The 12,779-nt window shown below is 41.7% G+C and overlaps 1 protein-coding gene across 2 annotated transcripts in view; it reads left to right on the forward strand.

The window, feature by feature from the left end:
- Positions 1–1,249: 1,249 nt before the first annotated feature.
- LOC100563474 (ras-related protein Rab-10) overlaps positions 1,250–12,779 on the forward strand; it is a 57,896-nt gene continuing 46,366 nt past the window's right edge. For both annotated transcript variants that reach the window (XM_008114906.3, XM_003223522.4), the window contains exon 1: positions 1,250–1,484. In XM_008114906.3, coding sequence (XP_008113113.1) covers positions 1,340–1,484 — 145 coding nt within the window. In that variant the 5' untranslated portion in view covers positions 1,250–1,339. The remainder of the gene's footprint in view (positions 1,485–12,779) is intronic.

Here is a 12,779-nt window from a genome sequence, read left to right on the forward strand (position 1 = left end):
AATTTCTGCTTTGAACTGGGTTGTCTGAGTCCACAGTTAGATAATGTGGGATTTTCTGAATTAATATTCTGAGTTATAGGGCTTTGTGGAAGATAATCCAGTTCAAAGCAGATACTGTGGGATGTTCTGCCTTGATATTCTGGGACAGAGGTTCCCAAACTAAAGTCCGTAGGCCCAGAGGCCAGGTCATTTACTTGGCCCCTGTCTTAAACTTTAGACTTAGGGTTGGCTTAAGTCTGAAACGACTTGAAGGCACACAACAATCCTAATTTTGGACTATTTCATCACAGTCCGCCCCCTCAACAGACCGTGAACAGGCCCTCCACTTAAAAAGTTTGACGACCCCTATCCTGGGATATAAGACTGTGTGGAAGGGCCCTGAGTCCACACTGCCATATAACCCAGTTCAATGTGGATTTTCTACAGCTGTACCCTAACCCAAAGGAGCCCCGGTGGCGAAGTGTGTTAAAGCACTGAGCTGCTGAACTTGCAGATCGAAAGGTCCCAGGTTCAAACCCGCTGTTAGCTCCAGCTTCTGCCAACCTTTTGTAATTTTTAATTTTGATGGATTTTTAAATTTGATGAAAACTGTTTTTTGATGTGTATGTTTATATTGTAAGCCGCCCTGAGTCCCCTGATGGGTGAGAAGGGCGGGGTAGAAGTGATGTAATAAATAAATAAATAGAGCCTAGCAGTTCGAAAACATGCCAATGTGAGCAGATCAATAGATACCTCTCCGGTGGGAAGGTAATGGCGCTCCATGCAGTCATGCCGGCCACATGACCTTGGAGGTGTCTACAGACAACGGCGACTCTTTGACTTAGAAATGGAGATGAGCACCAACCCCCAGAGTCAGACATGACTGGACTTAATGTCAGGGGAAACCTTTACCTTTACCTATGGAAGAGCCCACCCACATTTGTTGGAACAAACCTTCCTGGAGTTAGCTCTACTTCCTCACATGTAAATTTGCCAAAGCTTATGCTTTTGACCTCTCTCTCTGTTAGTCCTAAAGGTGCTACAAGAGTTGAAAAGTGATATTTCAGGCTAGACTTTGACAAAGGGAGAAGTTTGGCAGCGTAAGCTGTCTTAGATGCCGGCCTCCTCCTTGAGAGGACTGGAGAAAGGAGTGTGTCCCAGCCATGAAAGGCTCAAGAGTGCCTGAAGGCCAGGAGGCGAGGAATGCGCCCAGGGCAGTGGAGGGCGGGCTGGAGGGCCAGGCTCCTCCTGGGCGGGAGGGACAGGCGGGGAAGGCGGTCCGAGGGCGGCAGGGAGGAGGGTGAGGTCCGCTTTCGCTTTGGCCCGATGCTGCGGCCCTCTCTGCCTGCGCTGCGGGGCCATGTCCCGGGCGGGCAGCGGCGAGGCTCCTCCGAAGGCGCTGCGGGCCAAGATCGTGATGGCCGGAGAGTCCTGCGTGGGCAAGACCTCCATCCTCCAGCGCTACACCGAGCGCGGCCCCACCGCCTCCTACATCGCCACCATCGGTGAGTCGGGAGGCTCGTTCTCGACGCTGCTGAGCAAAATCACCCCACGTTTCACTTCTTTGGCTCAATGCTGTGGAACTCTGGGTATTACATCACCTTTGCTGGTCTTTCACCAAACTCCCAGGATCCCAGAGCATTGAGCCAGAGCAGTTCAAGTGGGGCCAATCTGCATCGCCAAAGCGTAGGTGCGCACCCAGCATGGTAACTTCCTCAAGGGTGAATCTGTAGAATGTAGGTACAGTAGACTCTCCCTTATCCAATAGAAATGGGCCGGCAGAACGTTGGATAAGCGAAAATGTTGAATAATAAGGAGGGATTGAGGAAAAGCCTATTCAACGTCAAATTGCGTTATGATTTTACAAATTAAGCCCCAAAACATCATGTTTTACAACAAATCCACAGAAAACGAAGTTCAATACACGGTAACGTTATCTAGTAATTACTGTATTTATGAATTTAGCACCAAAATATCTCAATGTATTGAAAACATTGACTGCAAAAATTGACTACAAATATAGAATTGCATAAAATGAACTTACAGTAACAACATTGTCAAAGAGCCCCCAGGCGCGCAGTGGATTAAACCCTTGTGCCGGCAGGACTGATGACTTGAAGGATGGGTTGCTGACCTGAAGGTTGCCTGGTCAAATCCAACCCTGGGAGAGCGCAGATGAGCTCCCTCTATCAGCTCCAGCTCCATGCAGGGACATGAGAGAAGCCTTCCACAAGAATAGTAAAAACATCAAAACATTTGGGCATCCCCTAGGCAACGTCCTTACAGACAGCCAATTCTCTCACACCAGAAGCGACTTGCATTTTCTCAAGTCGCTCCCAACATGAAATAAAAAACAACTCTTCTCTGCCAGGAACCCCTGGTGGTGCAATGGATTAAACCCATGTGCCGGCAGGACTGCTGACTGACAGGTAAGCAGTTCAAATCCGGGGAGAGCGGGTGAGTGCCCTCTGTCAGCTCCAGCTCTCCACATGGGAACATGAGAGAAGGCTCCCACAAGGATGGTAAAACAGCAAACTGCGCATCCCCTGAATGACAGCCAATTCTCTCACACCAGAAGCGACTTGCAGTTTCTCAAGTCGCTCCTGCTACGAAAAAAAAACCTTTCTCTGCCAATGGGTGCTGGTGTCTTGCCCAACTACAAATCCCATAATTCCATAGTATTGAGGGGGTCGAACTGCATTCATTCTGCAGTGTAAAAATGCTCCCCCAAACTGTCACTTAGCAATTAATTTACCCCGAAGACAACACACTGCACTGTTACTTTAACTACCATGGCAAAATTTTGTGGGATCCTGGGATTTGTAGTTTGGGGAAGCCTAAACATTCTCTTTTGAGAATTTGATGTTGCCATGGCAGTTAAGGTGGAAGAAGAGCGCTATAACAATGTTGTGTGATGGGGCACTTAGAAGTCGGTGGTTCACAAGGTTTTCCATATGTTTTGGACTTGAATTCCCAGAAGCCCCTAGCAGTTTAACTAACAGGAAATCTGGAAAGTGTAGTCCAAAACTCTTGGAGTTTGGAAATCACTGGCCAAAGGAATGCACCCCATCCCTTCCCTTCTATCATGCTTTTCGTGCAAACTAAGGATGTATCTACACTGGAATTAATGCGGTGTGACTCCATTTAACTGCCATGGCTCAATGCTATAGATTCTTGAGAGTTGTAGTTTTATAAGGTCTTTTGCTTTCTCTGCCAAAGAGTGCCAGTGCCTCCAGCTCCCATGAATGCATAGCATTGAGCCATAGCATTTAAAGTGGTGTTGAACTGCATTATTTTTAAAATCTAGATGCACCCCTAGTTTCTGTACTCTACTGTAACGGCGCTCCATGCAGTCATGCCGGCCACATGACCTTGGAGGTGTCTACGGACAACGCCGGCTCTTCGGCTTAGAAATGGAGATGAGCACCAACCCCCAGAGTCAGACATGACTGGACTTAACGTCAGGGGAAAACCTTTTACCTTTTTTTTTACCTACTGTATATGAAACTGAGGCAACAGTACTATAGCACTACTTGGGAGTGAGCTCATTGAATGCATTGACTTTCTGTATATATTTCAGATTTCAATATTAATGTCAAAAATGCATAGTGTGATTTTACATAGGATTTGTGCTACATTAGAACAGTATAGACAAATATCACTTAAGTAAAATAAACATTAAATATTAAATAGCCAAAATAAGGTGTAAACACTAAGATAATCTGTGAATCTGCTATAGCAACATATCCAATGAAGTGGTTTAAAACCAGTTTAAACCAATCTGAGCAAATATCCATAGAAGTGTATTTTCATGTAGGCTTCCCAGTTTATTATGTTCCATCCCCCATCTTCCTCCTGCTTCCTTCATTTAAAGTTTTGGCTGTAAATGTTTTGAGTGATCAGCTGAAGATCTTGTCCACACATTTTGTGGAACCAATTAGAGGCCAGATCAGGGCATTCTGTGAAATTGCTTAGAAATTATTTCTGAGAAAAGATTTCCCAGAACTTAGCTATACAGTGGTCCCTCTGTTTCCTCAGATTCTGCTTCGATGGATTCAACATCTACAGCTTGAAAATGCTTTTTTGAAAAAAATAAAAAAGCAAACATTGATTTTACCATTTTACATAAGGAGTGCCATTTAATGTATCATTGTATATAATGGAACTTGAGCATTCACAGATTTTTATATCCACTTCAGTCTTGGAGACAACACACCTGCGGGTAAAGAGGGTTCACTTTATATGTATTCAGAAAGCTCTTTGTACCTTTCAAGTCATCTCATTATTTATAAATTTATAATACAGTGTTGTCTTTATATCTAAAAACAACAAAGTTCTGTGGCAGCTCTACACACATTTTTTGTAGCATAAGCTTTCATGGACTAGGTTATTTTAGACTATCTTTTTGTAGCACTTTGAGGCTATGTTACCTGCCATGATTCAGTCCGAGGGAATCCTAGGATTTGCGGTTTAGGAAGAGCCATTAAGAGAGGTCTAGTGTCTCATCAAACTACAGGTACCAGGATTTCACAGGATGCTGTCGTGACAGTTGAAGTGGAATAATAACACTATAATCGTGTGGTTTGAAAGGTCTCATCTATCTTCATAAAGAGGAAAGATGTGGGGAGAAGGCATCTAGCAGTATCTCTGGGTGTGTCAACACCAGGCATGGGCAAACTTTGGCCCTCCAGACCCTCTGGCTGTTAGAAATTGTGGGAGTTGAAGTTCAAAACACCTGGAGGGCCAAAGTTTGCCCATGCCAGGTCTACACTGTAAAATTAATTCAGTTTGAGATTACTTTAACAGCCATGGCTCAATGTTATAGAATCCAGGGAGTTGTAGTTTCACAAGGTCTTTAGTCTTGTCTGCCAAAGAAGGCTGGTAGGTCACCAAACTACAAACTCTATGATTCCACAGCATTGAGTCAATGCACTCTCTCAGCTTCAGAGGAAGGCAATGACAGACTTCTCAAGGACAAACCTTGCCAAAAAAATCCCAAAAGACCTGCCATAGATTAAAAATGATTTGAAAACACACAATTATTTTGCACAGAAACAAAATGCAGTAGGGTATTGTTTACAAAGGATGACATATATCACTTTGGAAGATATGCAGATCTATTGATTCATCGAATAACAACATTAGGGTCTGTAATAATGTTACAAAACAAACGTGGAATTCAGGTCTGCTGCAGAATCTGTTTTCTTTCAGCATCTTTGTTGTTTCTGATGAGTATATTACATTGAACGGTTTTTGTAAGCTAAAAAGACTAGTCTTCCAATGGGTTTATAATCTGAATGCTCGTAAATACAACTGAGGAAAGGAATGATAAGGTTAGCCATTGGTGAACATGAGGAAATGCAAGTAAACATTTTTATATTCACGTTAAAATTGGTATACAGCTGGCACTTAGTTTCTGCTGGAGTTTGGTTCCAGGACCTCCCCCGATGGATAGCCAAATTTGTGGATGTTCAAGTCCCATTATATGCAATGGCATAGTAACGTTGTGTCTCTTATAGAAAATGGCAAATTTAAGGTTTACTTTTTGGATTTTTTATTAATATTTTCAAGCTGTGGATGCAGAATCAGTGGATACAGACGACCAACTGTAGTTATTTACAGTTAAATCCATAATGTTTATTGTTATAGCAGGTAAAGGTAGGTAACGGTTTCCCCCTGACATTAAGTCTAGTCATGTCCAACTCTGGGGGTTGGTGCTCATCTCCATTTCTAAGCCAAAGAGCCAGCATTATTCGTAGACACCTCCAAAGTCATATAGTCAGAATGACTGCATGGAGCACCGTTACCTTCCTGCCAGAGTGGTACCTATTGATCTAATATTTGAATGTTCTCAAACTGCTAGGTTGGCAGAAGCTGAGGCTAACAGTAAGAGCTCATGCTGCTCCCCCGATTCGAACTGCCGACCTTTTAGTCAGAAAGTTCTGTAGTTTAACCAACTGCACCACCAGGGACTCTACTGTAATAGTAAGATAACAATAATTTAGTACATTTGTGATTGTGGCTATTGGTTTCACCTGGCAAAATCTGCTCAATACTGTAGTGGATTCTGAATGAAACTTTCCTTATTATTTGTGCTATTGGCCGTTAAAAAAGAAATTAAGAAAAATTCTGGTTTCTTAAAAAAAACATATAATGTGGCGTAAATGAGTACTAGAAATCTTCACTAAAACAATACTGAAAATATCACATACTGAGTATAGCAGTTTTTTGGACAACCTTAAAGACCTACTGATTTCCATTTGATTCATCAAACTGAATAAAAACGTCAGAATCTTTATGAGAGGTAGATGAGTTAAGGCGAAGATTCTGTCAATCTAATGTAAATATGCTAACGAAGCTCTGCTCTTTATAGTCAACCCCATCTGGAAGTTTACCGCTTTAAATAGCTGCCACCAGACCATTGATTCCAAGAAAGTGGTCTCTCCCTCGGGGAGCAAGCAAAGGGGGAAGAGACCCATCCTCTGTGAAAAGGGGTATTCTGAAAGAATTGGCAATCAGTGCTGTGATGGGCGAAAGAGCAGGAGAAATATTGAAAATCAGTCAGTGCCTTTGTAAAGATAATAAATAACTTGGTGTAAAAGTTACAGTAAAAGGAACCAGAAACAGAAGTCATTATAACTAATTGTGAAGAATAAAGTTAATTTGTACGGTTGTCTGAGGTTGCTTAATTGTCTACTTAGACGTATTTTCATGCTGCCCTCCCATGTGGGCATTATGTCTCAACTAGATGCAAGGTAATGCACAGCTGAATTACATAACCATTTTGGACTTGGTCATCTAGTTCAGTGGTTCTCAGCCTGTGAGTCCCCAGGTGTTTTGGCCTACAACTCCCAGAAATCCTAGCTGTTGGGATTTCTGAGAGTTGAAGGCCAAAACATCTAGGGACCAATAGGTTGAGAACCACTAATCTAGTTCTTTTTCTCACTTACTAGGCTGGCTTATGTGTCATCTACACTACAGAATTAATACAGTTTGAAACCACCTTAAATGCCATGGCTCAATGCTGTTGAATCATTGGTGTTGTTGTCTTTAATCTCCTCTGCCAAAGAGTGCTGGTGTCTCACCAAGTGACAACTCCCAGGATTCCATAACTTTGAACTATGGCAGTTAAAGTGGTCTCAAACTGCATTACATCTATAGTGTAGATCAGGTATGGGCAAACTACAGCTCTCCAGATGTTTTGGACTTCAACTCCCTAACAGCCTACTGGGTGTTAGGAATTGTAGGGGTTCGAGCCCAAAACACCTGAAGGGTGCCCATACCTGGTATAGATACATCCTTAGAGTAATTTGTCCCAAGCACAAATCACACTTCTACATGCCATTGTTTGTCCCACACAAAACCATAGATGTATGCAATACAGACTGTGCAGAGTTCATCTTTTTCTCAAGGCAGTTCAAAATTCTGTTAGAAAAATAAAACAAACAACCCTGGCTTTATATATAATGTGCATGCATTTTTATTTTGCATGTTTCCTTTTTGGCGTCTCTTCTGTCTGTGTCACTTTCTCACCATTGCAGACGGAGCAAGAAGAAACGTTCAGTCACATGATTGACCACCTCAGCTATTTTTTTGTTAACATTTTATTATTCGTTTGCCGAGAAAATGTCAATATTGCAATTTTGATAAGTTTGATAAGTTGACAAGCCCCCTGGTTCCACTGCATGGTCAGTGTTCCCCAAATAGAAAGTTTTGATTGCGGAAAGGGGAAAGGGAACTTTTTACATAGTGGGAAAATAACAAATCAAAGGGAGGGGGACATTTTTATGTATTGGGAATATTCCAATAGAAAATCAAAAAGTTAACTTCTAGAAATGTCCACCAAATTTGCTCATTTTATCTGAATTATCCTTTCTGTTGGCTTTGTGACTCAGAAAGTTTTAACCTTCGGCATCTCTGTTGCTCCTCGGTACCTGCCACTCGAGATATCTCCTTCAACCTACTTTAAAGTAGTGTTCTAGTGATAAACCAGTGCAGAGCCTGAATGCTAAGACCAGAGTGGAGCAGGGTTCCAGAGAAAAGGGAGAATGAAGGGACTGGTTCACCGGAAGAAGCCTCTTCTGGAAGAATATGGACGATGCATGAAGCTGAGACATGAATGGCTAATGAGAATGGGACTTGTGTGCGATGCTTCACACAAGGTCTGGCCTCTAGACCAGAGTTTTCTATGTTGGTGACACACATTTTAGATATCCATCATTTTGTGACTTAATAATTCAGTTTTACTAGCAAACCGAAGGTTAAACCAAACCAAGAGATACAGACACATACATAAATTGTAATAATGAAATGCATGGGGACACAACATATCTCATGAAAACCTTCCATATATATTTTTAAATATATGATTTCTAAAAATAACATACATTTCCAAGATTGTTGTCATTTATGACTAACAATATATTACTAATACTTACGGCCCCATCGCCAAGACTCTACTTCTGGAAAGCAATCATGCTTGGCCACGAGGGATCACCTATAATGATGATATGATGAATACTAATATTAATAATGCTACTAATTCTAATCAGCACTTTGCTGCAGAAAAATGCATGCAAGTTGGTACTGCTTATTTCACATGGATTCAGAGATTTCTTGTTATGTTCATGTGACACACCTTCACATTGCAGCTGGCACATTACTGTGTCACAACACGTAGTCTGGAAAGCTTTGTTCTATGCAGAACTGTGTATATATGCAGATAATAGTACTATGAAGCACATGCGGAATAGTAACAATGAGTGCTGTGGAAACACTGAGTGGCTTATATGTGTTGAGTATATAGTCAGCCCTCCATATTTACTGGAGTCAGGGGAACATAACCCCCATGGAAGTAAAAAATTGAGAATAATTCTTTTTTACCTGATCTCTCTATGCGTGTTAGGTCCTCCAGGACAGCCCTATGGTCAATTTCAGCTGGAAGCTCACTATAGAATCTCACTAGAGAACCTAGAGATGTCCAGAGACAACATTTTTATCAAATCTATGAACTATGAAATCCTCAGTAGTCAAACTCATAAATGAAGGGCTGACTGTACAGTATTTACCAATCTTTCAGCTTCAGATTAGCAGTGGGACTGAATTGTAACCTATCAAATATGCTAGGATATGGAGTGTATTCTTATCTTAAACATTGGACAAAAGTGAATACTTCTACATAAAGTTCTAATTAAAATTGTGGTAAGGGATTGTGCCTCAATCCTTATATGAATCTCCCTAGGAAATGCAGATTGTTTTCTAGAAGAAGTTGCTTTACTATCTTGGAGCCAATTTACACATTACTTGTATCTATTTATATGAGCAGCGTAGCATGTGAGTAGGACACGGATCTCAGCCACAGCGACTCCCATGATCTCATGGGGAAATTTTGCAGCTTCAAAGAGCATGAAAGTTCCTGTGGCTGAAATCCATGAATTTCTGGCACTCACGTTACACTGCTCACACAGGTAGACCACACGAGGAGGAAAAGCAGCAAACATAATAATATGAACTGACTTTTATTCTGTTCCTATTTCAAAACAATCTTTTTAAAAATGGGTACACTTTGATCATCACAAACCATGGCTCGGGTGCTTAAAGCATATTTCTATAATGAGTCAGCCTGGTAGAAACAAATACTCTCCATGTCTAAACTCATTGTTATGTGGACACCAAAGTTATTGCAAATAACATAATTTAACTCCATAGTAATACTGCATGAGTGGGTGAGAAAATGTGCAGAGCACAGAAGGAAGTCTCTAAATCACCGTTTGCCACAGCCCTTCAGTTAAAATGTATCAGCAGCCAACTGACCACACATAGCTGGCTGCTGCTTTTGCAACTCAAACAGAAAAGGAAGAGGAAGCCAGCATGTCTGCCATGCCTGGGGCATTGTGTTTGCTTTGAGCAAATTTTTCCCTCTGTCCAAGATGAATGGCCTAAGTTGCTGTTTCTAAAGCCTCCTGTGATAAGCACGTGCCATCAAGCAATGTTGCAGTGAAGGCTGAGCTCTTATTCTATTCTTTGGTGAAATAAAGAAGAATCTCTCCATTTGTACAAAATCCAAGGAGGATTAGTCCCACCTGGACCATTCACAATGGAGAAGAATCTGTCCTTCTCAGCAATCTTAGTGGAAAAAACTACGAAGGTGCTGGCAGTATTGAGGGCCTTTCACACTATGCAGTTATAACACCATGAATCCATCTTAATTTCTCTTGCTGGATCCTGTGGAATCCCAGAACTATATGTGGCAGAAATAGAGAGGATGGAATCAGCTGGATAATTGTGAATAGTAAAATGTATTTATTTACCCTTTTTATACCCCACCTATCTCTACCCCAAAGGGGACTAAAAGAGACCCTGAAGAATCTGACTTTTCATAGAATCAGAGTTGGAAAAGACCACAAGAACCATCCAGTCCAACCCAACTCTGCCATGCAGGAACACACAATCAAAGCACCCCTAGCAAATGACCATCCAGCCTCTGCTTTAAAACTTCCAGAGAAGGAAAATCCACCACACTCATCTTACCATCACCAAGTTCCTATTAATATTTTCAGTCAGTAATATTGTTAGATGTTGGCTTAATAGTCTTATCATTGCCATTAGTAGTATTGTTTTACATTCTGGGACGGGACCAAATTTAATTGTGTACAACTAGATTTACAGAAGCAGATTTTCCTGCCCCCTTTCTCAGAGAAATTCCTTCACTGCCCTGAAAATACCATACAGAGAGTTTTGGGATTCTGATTAATGGGGTGAGCTGTGTGGTTGGAAGGGGAGGATTGCTGCTTTTCTAAAATGACAGAGGAGCCATTTTACTAGTCAAAGCTAAATCCTAAATCCTGCATGATATATGTTACAGTCATTCCTGTGCATTCACTGGGATTAGATATGTAGGACCCCCCACAAAAGTGGCAAAACCACAAATTTAAAAACTTTTGTTTGTTGGAGGTTTCTCGAAGACCTCCAGCATGACTTCATGTTTTGCTTCTGCAGACAATTCTGGAGGTTCACCATAGAGTCATGCTGGAGAACCTAGAGGTTACTATAGAGAAAATTGTAATCAAATCTGTGAATAATCAAATCTGCAAAAGCCAAACCCGCAAATGTGAAAGGCTAGATGTGTTTCAAAAGATAGTAAATCAGCCCTGCTGCTGCATTTGGGGTCTTGTCTGCTCATTTTGCTAACCAGGGTCTTTGCCCCCAAGTCATGCCTTGATGGTGTCACTGATTCCACTTACCGTTCCATTTCTCTCATTTGCATAGCCCTATCTTTTATTTTGGTTATGCTGGAGCATGACCATACTCTTGTTTGTGAGATATGTAATATATAAAGTATAATAAAAAGGAGTTCATTTAGATTTTAAATGAAGGGATGCAAACAAGCAACATTTTCATTAAATGCAGCTGGAATGTTTATAACTGAGCAAGCATTTCAATGTCAAAATAGATAAACATCAGATTGTTTCATACTCTAAAGTAATCATATTGGCAATATCATCCAAAGCTAATTCTTTAAGGTTTTAGACACAGCAGCTTTGTGCATGCTTTGGACTGAGCTAGGCTTTTCAGCTAGGCTTCATGTTTAAAAGCTCTATTATGTGACTAGCTTTAAAATCCTCTTTTGCAAATTGTTTTCCAGCTAAGGCATAGCTAAGACTGGGTGTGCGCGGGTGAAAATCTGCAGATTGGTTGTGCATTGCCGTGCAGCCACTGTGAAAGTAATCTGCATCAGGTACATCTGTTGTATGTCAGCTACAGAGTCGTGCACAACCAAGTTGCAGGATCTACACTATGGACTGGAACCGTTGCTGGTGTGATTGCTGTGCTCACATCAGCATGCTGTCAGGATCAGTGCCTGTGTTATGTTGTCCTGTGTAATGCTGTCTTTGATTTTAAAAGTATAATGTGCTTGGTGCTTCCTTCTTTTCATTCCATTTTTTGTCATAAGGGAAAGAGCAATGGGAGAGTTTGTTAAAACTTGTGGCAGTAGCAACCCAAGCTTAGATTCCTTTGTTAAGGGGAACATAGGGTGTATCTACACTGTAGAATTAATTCAGGTTGATGCCACTTTAACTACCATGGCTGAATGCTATGGAATTATGGAAGGTGTCGTTTTACAAGGTCTTTAGCTTTCTCTGCCAATAAGCACTGGTGTTTCACTAAGGTCCATATCCCAGAATCCCATAGCATTGAGCCATGCAAATTAAAGAGATATCAACTTGTATTTAAATATATGGTGTAATTCCACACACAATAGTAAGGAAGAATGTTTTAGTTCATACCTTTTCCTAATCAGCAAGTGACATTTCTATATACAGTAGCGTTCCGGTTATCCGACATAAAGGGGTGGACCCAATGTCAGATAACCCAAACTGCTAGATAATAGGAAGATGCAAATGAGGAGGCAGCCACAGAGGGTGAGGCAGACGCAGCAGCAGAGACAGCCACGAGCACTGCAGTGGTGGTGGCAGTGGCTTCTTCCCTGGCCTCCTTGCAGCTCTGCGCTCTCTTCCGCATGGAGCCTGCCCTGCCGTTTGGCATCCCCCTCTGCACCCCCTAGGGACTCCTCCATGCTCCTCCATGCATGGTGTGCAAAAGTCCCTTCCCTCCTTGCCAAGCCCCTGGCGACACATCGAATAATACAGTGTGTCGGATAAGCGGAACTCAGATAACCTGAACTCTACTGTAGTATTTCCAATAAAATGTTAAACATGCCCAGAACTGCATTTCTAGATCTTGAAATGTTTCCTTGTGTTTAGTCATATTTCATAATACAGTTTGGTAGGTCTTCATTG

This window comes from Anolis carolinensis, chromosome 4, assembly GCF_035594765.1.
Source record: "Anolis carolinensis isolate JA03-04 chromosome 4, rAnoCar3.1.pri, whole genome shotgun sequence".
Classification (NCBI taxonomy): Eukaryota; Metazoa; Chordata; class Lepidosauria; order Squamata; family Dactyloidae; genus Anolis; species Anolis carolinensis.